The sequence below is a fragment of the Scyliorhinus torazame genome, chromosome 15 (genome assembly GCF_047496885.1).
Source record: "Scyliorhinus torazame isolate Kashiwa2021f chromosome 15, sScyTor2.1, whole genome shotgun sequence".
NCBI classification, from domain to species: Eukaryota; Metazoa; Chordata; class Chondrichthyes; order Carcharhiniformes; family Scyliorhinidae; genus Scyliorhinus; species Scyliorhinus torazame.
In genome coordinates, this window is record NC_092721.1 from 99,623,268 (window position 1) to 99,636,613 (window position 13,346).

A 13,346-nucleotide genomic window follows, 5' to 3' on the forward strand; every position below is an offset into this window, starting at 1 on the left:
TTCACACTCTCCTCAGTACCCCGTACTGTGGCCCTTTTTGATTTTTGACTATGGCTTCTCTGCCTTACACTTTCCCTCTTACTGCTTTTTGATTCTGGCCCCGTTTTATTTACCCCGGACTTCCTACATCGGATCCCATCCCACTGCCACATTAGTTTAAAACCTCCCCAACAGCTCGAGCAAACACCCCCCCTAGGACATCGGTTCCTGTCCTGCCCAGGTGCAGACCGTCCGGTTTGTACTGGTCCTACCTCCCCCAGAACCGGTTCCAATGCCCCAGGAATTTGAAACCCTCCTTCTTGCACCATCGCTTGAGCCACGCATTCAGCCTATCTATCCTGACATTCCTGCTCTGACTAGCTCGTGGCACTGGTAGCAATCCTAAGATTATTACCTTTTGAGGTCCTATTTTTTAGTTTAACTCCTAACTCCCTGAATTCAGCTTGTAGGACCTCATCCCGTTTAACTATATCGTTGGCGCCTATGTGCACGACAGCTGGCTATTCACCCCCCCCCCCCCCGTGAATGTCCTGCAGCCGCTTCGAGACATCCTTGACCCTTGCACCAGGGAGGCAACATACCACCCTGGAGTCTCGATTGCATCCGCAGAGCAGCCTGTCTATTCCCCTTACGATTGAGTCCGCTATCACTATAGCCCTGCCATTCTTCTTCCTGCCCTCCTGCGCAGCAGACCCAGCCATGGTGCCATTAACCTCGCTGCTGCTGCTTTCCCCTAGTGAGCCATCTCCCTCAACAGTATCCAAAGCGGTATATCTGTTTTGCAGGGAGATGACCACAGGGGACACCTGCACTACCTTCCTACTCTTGCTCTGTCTTTTGGACACCCATTTTCTATCTCCCTCAATAACTTTCACCTGCGGTGTGACCAACTCGCTAAACGTGCTATCCACGACGTCCTCAGCATCGCGGATGCTCCAAAGTGAGTCCATCTGCAGCTCCGGAGCCATCAAGCGGTCTAACAGGAGCTGCAACTGGTCACACTTCTTGCACGTGAAGGAGCCAGGGTCAGTGGACGTGTCCCTGAGCTCCCACATTGTACACGAGGAGTTTGTGCACACCATCAGCCTTTATTTGTAGGTCACTCCATCAAATTGCTTATCTGTGTCCTTTGTAGCAGAACTAGTGTGTGACCTTGTCTTCCAGCTTGCTGGCACCTCTGCTATTCTTGCCTCCTGCTCCAGGTGCAGACCACTCCCACTCATGCTTAGTGCCTCACCACACGCAGATTCCGCCTCTACACTCTCAAGTACAAGAAGTGTTTGCATTTGAGCAATGACAGGAACTGTTGAGAACAATTTATAGTGTTTTTCTTCATCGCTGTTTTTCAGCTCCTCCTCCATCATCTCGGCCTGGTCAGGTTGTAGTTCCTGGGTATCTGAACAAAGGCACAAGGACAGTGCTGTGGTGAGGGGAATGCACTGGATGAATGTTTGTAAATCAGAAGAGGGGAATGTGAGATGTGAGGATGTTCTCATTGCTGATGGCTTTTAGCACCAATGCTGGTAATGCCTAAGCGATGGTTAGCATAATCTCCTTAATGGAGCGGAGGACAGACGGCCGTGCTGGTTCCTTGCTGGTTAGATGCTGCTGCGTCTGGTAATGTGGCACCTTGTTCCGCAAGGGCTTGACAGGGTAGATTGAGAGAGACTGTTTCCTTGAGTCCAAGATGAGTGCTCATATTCTCACAAAAAGGGATTGACTATTTAGGATTAAGAGGAGAAAATGTTTCACATGGAGGATTGTGAATCTTTGGAATTTTCTACCCCAGAGGACTGTGGATGATGCCCAGTTGATGAGTGCATTAAGTTTGAGATTGATAGATATTTGGACACCAGGAGAAAGAGGAATATGATGGGAGAATATGGCTTGAAGATGGGAGCTGAGGCTGAAGATGGCCTACTTCTGCTCCCATTTCTGTTCTCTTAAGTATAAATTACTCAGCAAGTTAGGTTTTTGCTGTTCTGACTCATAAATGTGTGACTAATATTTTGATTCCTGATCAAGTCACAAGGGGTGACCAGAACTTGACAAAATCAGCAAGCACAACCTATTGGCGATTAAACTTTCCAGCCAGCACAAGGTGCATTTTCCTTCCGAGTCCAGTTTATTGGTTCGCAGAAAGCAAATGCTCGGCTGGATCAGGAGGTCCGACCCAATGTACTTGGCGCAACCGCCAAGAGTGGATAAGTGTTTCACCCACACACAGCGAGCAAACAGTTCTGAGTAACTTTCATCAACTGCACACTTTGTAAAAAAGTTTGAATTTGAAAGGTAGTTTGCATGAGATAAGCTGTCATTTTAGACACATCTTCAGGTCTGACCGACACCATTTGCAACGCAGGGTCGGGTGCAACCTGATCACATTCATCGCATTGACTTTTATGCTGGAGTATTTCCCTCTCCAGAAGTGTCTGGGTTATGTCTCCGTTCTTATTTTGAGAACATTTCCCAGTGGAGCGTCCCTGCCGAGCTCCAGGAAGAAAGCAGAGAGATAAATAAAGCCCACACAGGAAAGTCCGCGCATCCTCCACCGACCCAGCAGCCACTTCCTTCACACAACCAAACGCGGAAAAGGGGAGGGAAAAGAAACCCAGGAAATTCACGGAGGCCCCTTCCCTCCCACCTCATGTGACCAGACAGCTGACCTTTGGGGGGTGATCACGAGTCGCGGTCTGTGCCACACTCTGGGTGAAGAGTAACCGGGAGTTTGTCTCTGGCCAGCCCGGTGTCTCTCTCTCTCTCACTGCGCGATGGGCCGTTTTGTGTGCGCTCTGGCCGTGCTCTGTGCACTCGGCCTGGGCACGGCATGGGCCGATACTCCGGCGAACTGCTCCTACCAGGACCTGCAGGGCACCTGGGTATTCCAGGTTGGCCGCGAAGGGCAGGACAGAGATGTCGACTGCACCAAGATGGGTAAGTTGAGCAGCCGCCTCTTCCCCCCCCCCCCTTTAAATGCTTCAATATTCCTCATCCACCCCGAGGCTTTGAATGACGCAATACCCAACCCCCCTCTCCATGGACACCATTTCATTAATAACCAGGCGACACTGGCATCCAAGTCTAAACTTTTTCTCACGTACTCTTTCTTTTGTGGAACGCTCCAAAGTCTTTCGCTTTGAGCAGTATGAAGTCTGGGACTTTTTTTAAAAACGCGACCGATTTAAACTGAGAGGAAGATCTCGCTTTGTCCTTCAGGAAATACTTTTTTTTTCTTTTTTTAAAATAAACCTTTCTGTGAAACATGGGCACAAAGCAAAACGCCTGAAAAACAAGGTATGATTTCCAAACCTTGCCGGCGATTGGCCAACGTCTGTTTTGTGCTGCCTCCCGAAGCTGAATTTCGTGTTCACCCCTCCAGGGTCGTTAGGATTGGCCAGAAACCGAAACCGGGCAAGAAGCTCGGGTAGAAACGAATGTCAAAACAGGAAACCCTTATTCAACTTCTGCGGTCAACTTTCTGTCGCGTTTCTGACTCAGTAATTCTGAAGAAGAAGCTAAATCTTTGTGGTTTATAAACTATTGTCTTTCTGCCCTTTTGGAGGCTGATAATGTTTGAAGATATTTGAATTCTCAGTGACTGACTTAAAGGCTCACGTAACAAGATTTTGCATTTTTGAGGCTTGCACTATAACATTCACACTAAAAGCAACATTGATTAAACATTACTTAGTCAACAAATAAACTAAACTACAGAAAAGATAAATCCACTTTCAACTCCCTAACAATTGAAAACCCTGTGAAGAGCTTAAACATTAAACTGTAGAGTTTAGTCTTTACAGTAACCAGTCCCATGTTACTCCCAGATTTCAACTATTCTCTGTTTTGCTAAATCATGACTTCCAAGAGTCCATCATCTTCAGTCTTCTGGGAATCCCTCTACTGACGTCCAGCAACTCCAAGCCGTGCCAGGAAAAATCTTTCAATATCTTTAAATCTCTACCGGTTCTCCCTCCTTGGACTCTAGATGCTACCACATTCATTCTGTCTGGTGGCGAACAGAACTGCTGTTTCACCTGCTGAATGCACCAGATAGACTCGATCTTTGTCCAGCGTCTCTGAATCTGACTGTCTGAAAGTGTACAAGTCTACCTATAGTAAAACCTTTCATTTTGTCCAGGTCAGAAAGTTGCAACTTGGGTTTCAATAGGACTTGACCTGAGCCCCTAGCCCCTGTGGCAACCATTGTCTATCATCAGGCATAGCTTGTAGGGAATCGTATACCTCTCTCATTACAGTGAGGTAAAGCAATAGTTTAAAACATGCCCATCTTATAAACCTTGGACATTTTGCAAAAGTGACACTTTAAATTGGTGTGTGTCTGACTTTAATGTATAACCTAGTACTTTTTTCCTAAAGGCCGTCCAGTGAAAAGTGTGACCGTACATCTCGCTAAACTTGATGTTGCTGAAGATGAATTTGGGAATGTTGGTTTCTTCACTTTAATTTACAACCAAGGTTTTGAAGTAGTTCTTGGTAATTACAAATGGTTTGCCTTTTTTAAGGTGGGTCTTGATATTTCTTTCTCAATGCAGCTAATTATTGGGGTTTGATATTGTGATAGCACCATTGTCTCTGTCAGCATGTCATGGCTTCAATATTTGCACGCATCATTTTTGCTGATACTTGACAGAGGGACTGCTGCAGCAATCGAGATGCTGCCTTTTAATTGAACTGTGAAACTGAAGCACCCTTGTGTGAGTGTAAAGAATCCTGTTGCTGAATGTGAAGATCAGGGTTGTTCACCTGGAGGTATTGACCAGAGTCTTTTAATCAACTTAAACAGATTATTTATTTAATTATTTCATGTTTGTGGGACCTTGCTATAAAAAGAACACACAAAAGTTAGAATGCAGGTAACAGAAGTAATTAGAAATACATATGCACGTTGACCTTAATTGCAAGGAAATTGGAGTACAAGAATGAAGTAGTGTTGCTACAATTCTCCAGGGCATTGGTGAGACCATGATTCATTTGAATTGAGTCCATGATCTGTTATTTAGAAGAATAAGAGGTGCTGGTACATAATGGTTGATGCATTGCTTGATTTCAGAATTCACTCGTGCATACAAATAGTCAGAGGCAATTTGGGTTCCATAGTCATGACACACAGCAATGGCAGGATTGTAAAGAGAGGATGAAAGATGTTTAAACTTTCCCAACAAGTTTTGGGTCCCTGTGAAGGGGTGAAATCAAATGTAACCAGTTATTTTCATGAAAATTCCATCTTCCTGGGTCAGTGCATTATACGTTGGGTGAAAAATGGGCTTTCTTTGTTGGAAAAATGAGCCCTCCGAATGTTCAAACTCGTATCATTCATTCAGATAAGGAGCTGTCACAGTAAGTATTGTGTGGTTCATAAAGTTTTTAAAATATTTCTTTATTCTCCTTTTTCACATTTTCTCCCAAATTTGCACCCAACAATAAACAATAATCAGTAACTAATGTAATGTCAATCCCCATATGAATAACAACGATCCCATCCTCCCCCCAAACCCCAGACATTGGCCCGCATGTTAACATAAACAAATGACAAAAAGGAATCAGGAATCACCCATCGTCACCATGAACACATACACTCCCCCTCTCCCAACCCCCCTAATGTTTGATGTGATCCAATTCTCGAAAGTGAATAAGGAGCTGGTTTAGCACAAGGCTAAATCACTGGCTTTGGAAGCAGACCAGCAGCACGGTTCAATTCCCGTACGAGCCTCCCCGAACAGGCGCCGGAATATGGCGACTAGGGGCTTTTCACAGTAACTTAATTTGAAGCCGACTTGTGACAATAAGCGATTTTCATAATGAATAACGCCCATTATTTGTAGAACCCCTCAATCCTTCCCATCAGTTCAAATTTGACCTTTTCAAGCGTGAAGAATTTCAGCAGGTCCGCCACGCCAGGGCACAGGGTGGAGAGGTTGATCTCCAACCTAACAGGATCCGCCTTTGGGCGATCAACGAGACGAAGGCTACAACATCTGCCTCCGCGCCCGTTTCCAACCCCGGCTGGTCCGACATCCGAATATGGCCTCCCGAGGGTCTGGGTCCAGTTTCACGTGCACCACTTTAGAGATTACCCGAAACACCTCTTTCCAGCAATCCTCCAGCTTTGGAAAGGACCAAAACATATGAATGTGGTTTGTGGGGCCTCCCCCGCAACGTTCAGAGACCTTCTGCACCCTCAAAGAGCCGGCTCATCCTCGCCCTTGTAAGGTGCACTCTATACACCACCTTCAGCTGCATCAGCCCCAACCTCGCACACTAGGTGGAGGCGTTTATCTTCCGGAGCACCTCATACCAGAACCCCCCTCCCTCCATACCCTCTCCCAACTCTTCCTCCCACTTTGCCTTGATCCCTTCTAGTGGTGCCTTTTCCTCCTCCAAAATAGCCCTGTAAACCGGCGATACTACCCCTTCTCCAGTCCCCCTGTCGTCAGCACCTCCTCCAGCAATGTGGAAGCCGGCTCTACTGGGAAGCTCTGTATCTCCTTTCTGGCAAAGTCTCGAACCTGCATGTATCAAAATATTTCCCCCTGCTCCAGCCCATACTTCGCTCCTAGCTCCATCAATCCCGCAAAACAAGAAATAGATCTTTAGTGTTCTAATTCCTTTCTCCTCCCATCTCCGAAAATTTCCATCCCACTTCCCTGGCTCAAATCTATGGTTCCCCCGAATTGGCATTTCCCTTGATCCTGCCCCCAACCCGAAGTGCTGTCGAAACTGCCTCCAAATTCTCGACAAAGCTATTGATACCGGACTCCCTGAGTATCTCCTCGGGAGCGGCGCTGTCGCTAGCGCCTGTGGTTCATAAAATTGAGAATAATGTTGGTTGCAGTGTTTGTGAACCAATGCCCGAATTCAAGATCAGTTGTGGAAAGTGTACATTTAGTGTGGTTAAAGTGTCAGCACGGGCACTGCCTAAGGCTATCTAGCAGAACTTCATTTTGGTTCGCTAGAGTGTATAGTGGCCTTTGCTGTCCACCAATATATAAATACCTGAGGGGTGAGGAGTGACAAGGGAATGTCAGAGATGGAGAAAGTGAAGATAAAATATGTGCAAATAGTGCAGGTGAATGAATTGGTTTGAATACCTGCAGCATGGTGTGGAGCACGAGGTGCTGGTCCAGGGAGGAGAACAGAGTTGAAATAATAGCCACCAGAAGCAAGTAGATAGCAGGGTGGGAAGCTTTTAGGAATAGTTGTGCTAGCCGAGTGTAGAATGAAATAAAATCTCAACACGGGATCAGAAACTACATTGTAGGTAAGGTAATAGAATAGACGAAGTCCCAGCCGCTATAGGAATTGATGACAGTAAAACTGAAGTTAGTGAAGCAATGGGATTTGGTGTTGGGGAAAATGTAGAATTCTGCCCAGGCCTAATACAGCAGCAGAATAGAGCTGAGACTCCCAAAATTGTGCTGAAGTACACTAGAGAAGTTCCAAGTTGTGGAAACTAGAAAAAGGTTACAACAAATTTGAGAGATTGTGTGCAGTACATCGTAGTTCATGCAGGGCACCCTAGTTAACATAGAATCTTTACAGTGCAAAAGGAGGTCATTCGGCTCATCGAGTCTGCACTGACACTCCGAAAGAGCATCCTACCTAGGCCCAATCCTCTACCCTATTTCCGCGATCCCACCTAATCTTTGGACTCTTGGGGGCAATTTAGCATGGCCAATCCACCTAACCTGCACATCATTTGGACTGTGGGAGGAAACCGGATGCACCCGGAGAAAACCCACAAAGACCCAGGAAGAAAATGCAAACTCTGCACAGACTGTTGCCCAAGGCTAGAATTGAACCCAGGTCCCTCGTGATATGAGGCAGCACTGCTAACCACTGCGCCACCATGCCACCATTATCAAGTCATTTTTGAAACCGCTAGGTGCTGTGTAGGGCAAATGGAAAGAAACTACATCTTGAAGAGTGACTTTCCATCATTCAATGTTCCAGACCAGAGGAAAGTAAAATGTTGGTTTGTTTAGATTTCTATACAATTTTAATTAAGTACGATTTATTGAGGATAGAACATTACAGCGCAGTACAGGCCCTTCAGCCCTCTGTTGCGCTGACCTGTGAAACCACTCTAAAGCCCATCTACACTATTCCCTTATCGTCCATATGTCTATCCAATGACCATTTGAATGCTCTTAGTGTTGGCGAGTCCACTACTGTTGCAGGCAGGGCATTCCACGCCCTTGCCTCTCTTGAGTAAAGAACCTACCTCTGACATCTGTCCTATATCCATCTCCCCTCAATTTAAAGCTATGTCCCCTCATGCTAGACATCACCATCCGAGGAAAAAGGCTCTCACTGTCCACCCTATCCGATCCTCTGATCATCTTGTATGCCTCAATTAAGTCACCTCTTAACCTTCTTCTCTGTAACGAAAACAGCCTCAAGTTCCTCAGCCTTCCCTTATAAGATCTTCCCTCCATACCAGGCAACATTCTGGTAAATCTCCTCTGCACCCTTTCCAATGCTGCCACATCCTTCCTATAATGCGGCGACCAGAACTGCACGCAATACTCCAAATGCGGCCGCACCAGAGTTTTGTACAGCTGCAACATGACCTCATGGCTCCGAAACTCTCTCCCTCTACCAATAAAAGCTAACACACCATACGCCTTCTTAACAACCCTCAACCTGGGTGGCAACTTTCAGGGATCTATGTACATGGACACCGAGATCTCTCTGCTCATCCACACGACCAAAAATCTTAGCCCAGTACTCTGTCTTCCTGTTAGTCCTTCCAAAATGAATCACCTCTCACTTTTCTGCATTAATTCCATTTGCCATCTCTCAGCCCAGCGCTACAGCTTATCTATGTCCCTCTGTAACTTGTAACATCCTTCCGCACTATCCACAACTCCACTGACTTCAGTGTCATCTGCAAATTTACTCACCCATCCTTCTACTCCCTCCTCCAGGTCATTTATAAAAATGACAAACCGCAGTGGCCCCAAAACAGATCCTTGTGGTACACCACTAGTAACTGGACTCCAGTCTGAACATTTCCCATCAACCATCACCCTGAATCCCATGCCTCTGTATTTTCTGCAGTCGCCTACCGTGGGGAACCTTATCAAACGCTTTACTGAAATCCATATACACACATCAACTGCTTTACCCTCATCCACCCATTTGGCCACCTTCTCAAAGAACTCAATAAGGTTTGTGAGGCACGACCTACCCTTCACAAAACCGCGTTGACTATCTGTAATCAAATTATTCCTTTCCAGATGATTATACATCCTATCTCTTATAAACCTTTCCAAGACTTTGCCCACAACAGAAATACGGTTCACTGCTCTATAGTTACCGGGGTTGTCTCTACTCCCCTTCTTTTGCTATCCTCCAGTCTTCTGGCACTATTCCTGTAGACAAAGGTGACTTAAAGATCAAAGCCAAAGGCTCAGCAATCTCCTCCCTAGTTTCCCAGAGAATTCTAGGATAAATCCCATCCGGCCCAGGGGACATATCTATTTTCACACTTTACAGAATTGCTAACACCTCCTTATGAACCTCAAGCCCTTCTAGTCTAGTAGCTGTATCTCTGTATTCTCCTCGACAACATTGTCTTTTTCCTGTGTGAATACTGATGATAAAATATTCATTTAGCACCTCTCCTATCTCCTCGGACTCCACGCACAACTTCCCACTACTGTCCTTGACTGGCCCTTTTCTTACCCTAGTCATTCTTTTATTCCTGACATATCTACAGAAAGCTTTAGGGTTATCCTTGATCCTACCTGTCAAAGACTTCTCATGTCCCCTCTTGGCTCTTCTTAGCTCTCTCTTTAGGTCCTTCCTAGCTAACTTGTAACTCTCGAGTGCCCTAACTGAACCTTCATGTCTCATCTTTACATAAGCCTTCTTCCTCTTGACAAGTGTTTCGACTGCTTTAGTAAACCATGGTTCTCTCGCTCAACCACTTCCTCCCTGCCTGACGGGTACATACTTATCAAGGACACGCAGTAGCTGTTCCTTGAACAAGCTCCACATTTCCATTGTGCCCATCCCCTGCAGTTTTCCTCTCCATCCGATGCATCCTAAGACTTGCCTCATCGCATCGTAAGTGCCTTTCCCCTAGATATAACTCTTGCCCTGCGCTATATACCTATCCCTTTCCATCACTAAAGTAAACGTAATCCAATTGTGGTCACTATCACCAAAGTGCTCACCTACCTCCAAATCTAACACCTGTCCTGGTTCATTACCCAGTACCAAATCCAATATGGCCTAGCCTCTCGTTGGCCTATCTACATACTGTGTCAGGAAATCCTCCTGCACACATTGGACAAAAACGGACCCATCTAAAGTACTCTAACTATAGCGTTTCCAGTCAATATTTGGAAAGTTAAAGTCCCCCATAGCAACTACCCTGTTGCTTTCGCTCCTATCCAGAATCATCATTGCAATCCTTTCCTCTACATCTCTGGAACTTTTCGGAGGCCTATAGAAAACCCCGAACAGGGTAACCTCTCCTTTCCTGTTTCTAACCTCGGCCCATACTACTCCGTAGACGAGTCCTCATCAAACATCCTTTCTGCCACCGTAATACTGTCCTTGACTATCAATGCCACCCGTCCCCCTCTTTTACCACCTTCCCTGAGCTTACTGAAATATCTAAACCCCGGCACCTGCAACAACCATTCCTGTCCCTGCTCTATCCATGTCTCCGAAATGGCCACAACATCGAAGTCCCAGGTACCAACCCATGCCGCAAGTTCACCCACCTTATTCCGGATGCTCCTGGCATTGAAGAAGACACACTTTAAACCACCTTCCTGCCTGCCTGCCTACACTCCTGCAACTTTGAAACCTTATTCATGACCTCACTACTCAACCTCCTGTATACTGGAGCTACAATTCGGGTTCCCAATCCCCTGCTGAACTAGTTTAAACCCTCCCGAAGAGCATTAGCAAATTTACCCCCCAGGATATTGGTACCCCTCTGGTCCAGGTGTAGACCATCCCGTTTGTCGAGGTTCCACCGACCCCAGAATGAGCCCCATTATCCAGAAATCTGAAACCCTCCCTCTTGCACCATTCCTGTAGCCACGTGTTCAACTCCTCTCTCTCCCTATTTCTCCTCTCGCTAGCATGTGGCACGGGTAACAACCCAGAGATAATAACTCTGTTTGTCCTTGATCTAGGTTTCCACCCTAGCTCCCTGAATTCCTGCCTTACATCCCTATCCCTTTTCCTACCTATGTCGTTGGTATCTATGTGGATCACGACTTGGGGCTGCTCCCCCTCCCCCTTAAAGATTCCGAAAACACGATCCGAGAAATCACGGACCCTGGCACCTGGGAGGCAACACACCAACCGCAAGTGTCTCTTGTTCCCACAGAATCTCCTATCTATGCCCCTAACTATGGAGTCTCCAATGACTAATGCTCTCCTCTTCCCCCCTTCCCTTCTGAGCAACAGGGACAGACTCTGTGCCAGAGACCTGTACCCCATTGTTTACCTCTGGTAAGTTTCTCTTCCCCCCCCCCCCCACAGTATCCAAAGCGGTATACGTGTTACTAAGGGGAACGACCACAGGGGATCCCTGTACTGACTGCTTCCTCCCAGCCCCTCTCGCCGTCACCCATCTATCTTTATTCTTTGGAGTAACTACATCCCTGAAGCTTCTATCTATAACCACCTCTGACTCCCGAATGAACCGAAGTTGCTCCAGTTCCCTAACGCGGTTTCTGAGGAGCTGGAGATGGGTGCACTTCCCACAGATGAAATCAGCAGGGACACTGACGGCGTCCCTCACCTCAAACATTCTGCAGGAGGAACATTGCACTCCCTTCCCTGCCATCTCCTCTAGATTAAAAAAGAAAGAAAGACCGAAAGAGCTTACCTGTTATTCACTCTACCCCTTAGGTTAAAGGAGGTGGAAGGGTGGGGGACACTACAAGTGTAGTGTCTGGGATTTAGAAACTGCTCAACTTAAATACAGGTAAAAATAAAACACTTAACCAGTGATTATTGGCAATCCAATTGCACTGAATTATTGATGTGCTAAATGTGAGTAACCCCACATTGTATTTTCTTGATATGCATTAACAGTACAAGAAAGAAGGTTCAAATGTAACCAGTTATTGTCATGAAACTCTTCCTGGGTCAGTGCATGACACATTGGGTCAAAACTGGGCTTGCTTTGTTGGAAAGAAGAGTTCTCGGAGTGTTCGAACTGATGTCATTCATTCAGATAAAGATCTGTCACAGTAAGTATTGTGTGGTTCATAAAATTATCTCCTTGAAAATATACTCACTTGGTGTGTACCCAATATATTCTGTTCTTGCACCAGCCAAGTATTTGTGCTGCTGTCTATTTTGGTGCAAACTGAGGTAATCTGCAGTAAATGTACTTCAAAAGAATGACTTGAGACACTTTGTTGGTAAAACATTTCAGGCTTTAAGGAGGAATGTATCAGTGTTTCTTCAACAAAGATAGGATGCAATTATTTGATTTTAAAAAACACAGAAAATGCTGTAACAACTCGGTAGGTCTAGCAGCATCTGTGGAAAGAGAAATGGAGTTAACATTGAGTTCGTATGACTCAACAGTTCTCGTATGACTCAACAGTTCAATTACAAGGCAGCATCTTGGATGTCTTTCGCCACAAGGTGCTGGTTTCCATTTTCAGTTCTTGAAGCCAGACAAAACTTAGTGGCTGAAGACTTGAAGCAAATGTTTTCATAATGAACAAAACTAGACATTTTAATTTCAAAATGTTGTTACAATCCCTGTAGACAAATTTTGAAAAATTTGAACTTCCAGCGATCAGTTGAAAGGGTTACATGACAGTTTAAAATTTTACGATTTCTACGAAAGGCATCATTGACTACCCACTATTTCAACAGAAAGTTTGTACTCTATCCCCACCACCCTCCCCGTAGTTATTCTTTCAACTGCTCCTTAAGTAGACACTTCAATCTCTAGGATTTCCAAAGTAATTCTTCGATGCTTTCTCATTTTCCAGCCAGTTAGCTTTGAATCTCCGAGTTCGCTTTCACGGTGTGGGTGACTATGGAGAATACTCGCTGAAGCTGGGTGACCTTCCAGCTTATTTTAAACGCTCATAACTTTGGTCACTACAATCTGAGCACCAGCTCCCACCTGCATTTTACGTAGTAACAAACAGACTTATCTCTTGTTCAATTAATTGTCCTTTCATCCGATGCAAAGAGGTCATAATCATTCTAAGTCACCTTGTGGCTAAGACATCATTAAGGATCTTTCTGTTTTCAAACCTTTCACAGTTGTTATTTTTCATTCTTCTCTCAATCCCACCTTTCCTTGTCCCCTATGCTTTTCCTGAACC

General features: G+C 45.6%; 1 protein-coding gene across 1 annotated transcript in view; it reads left to right on the forward strand.

Annotated features, from left to right (window-relative positions):
* The first annotated feature begins 2,619 nt into the window (after positions 1-2,619).
* Positions 2,620-13,346, forward strand: part of ctsc (cathepsin C) — a 41,735-nt gene continuing 31,008 nt past the window's right edge. Inside the window, exons 1-3 of the mRNA XM_072476474.1 lie at positions 2,620-2,934; positions 4,378-4,523; positions 12,088-12,245. Coding sequence (XP_072332575.1) covers positions 2,772-2,934; positions 4,378-4,523; positions 12,088-12,245 — 467 coding nt within the window. The 5' untranslated portion in view covers positions 2,620-2,771. The remainder of the gene's footprint in view (positions 2,935-4,377; positions 4,524-12,087; positions 12,246-13,346) is intronic.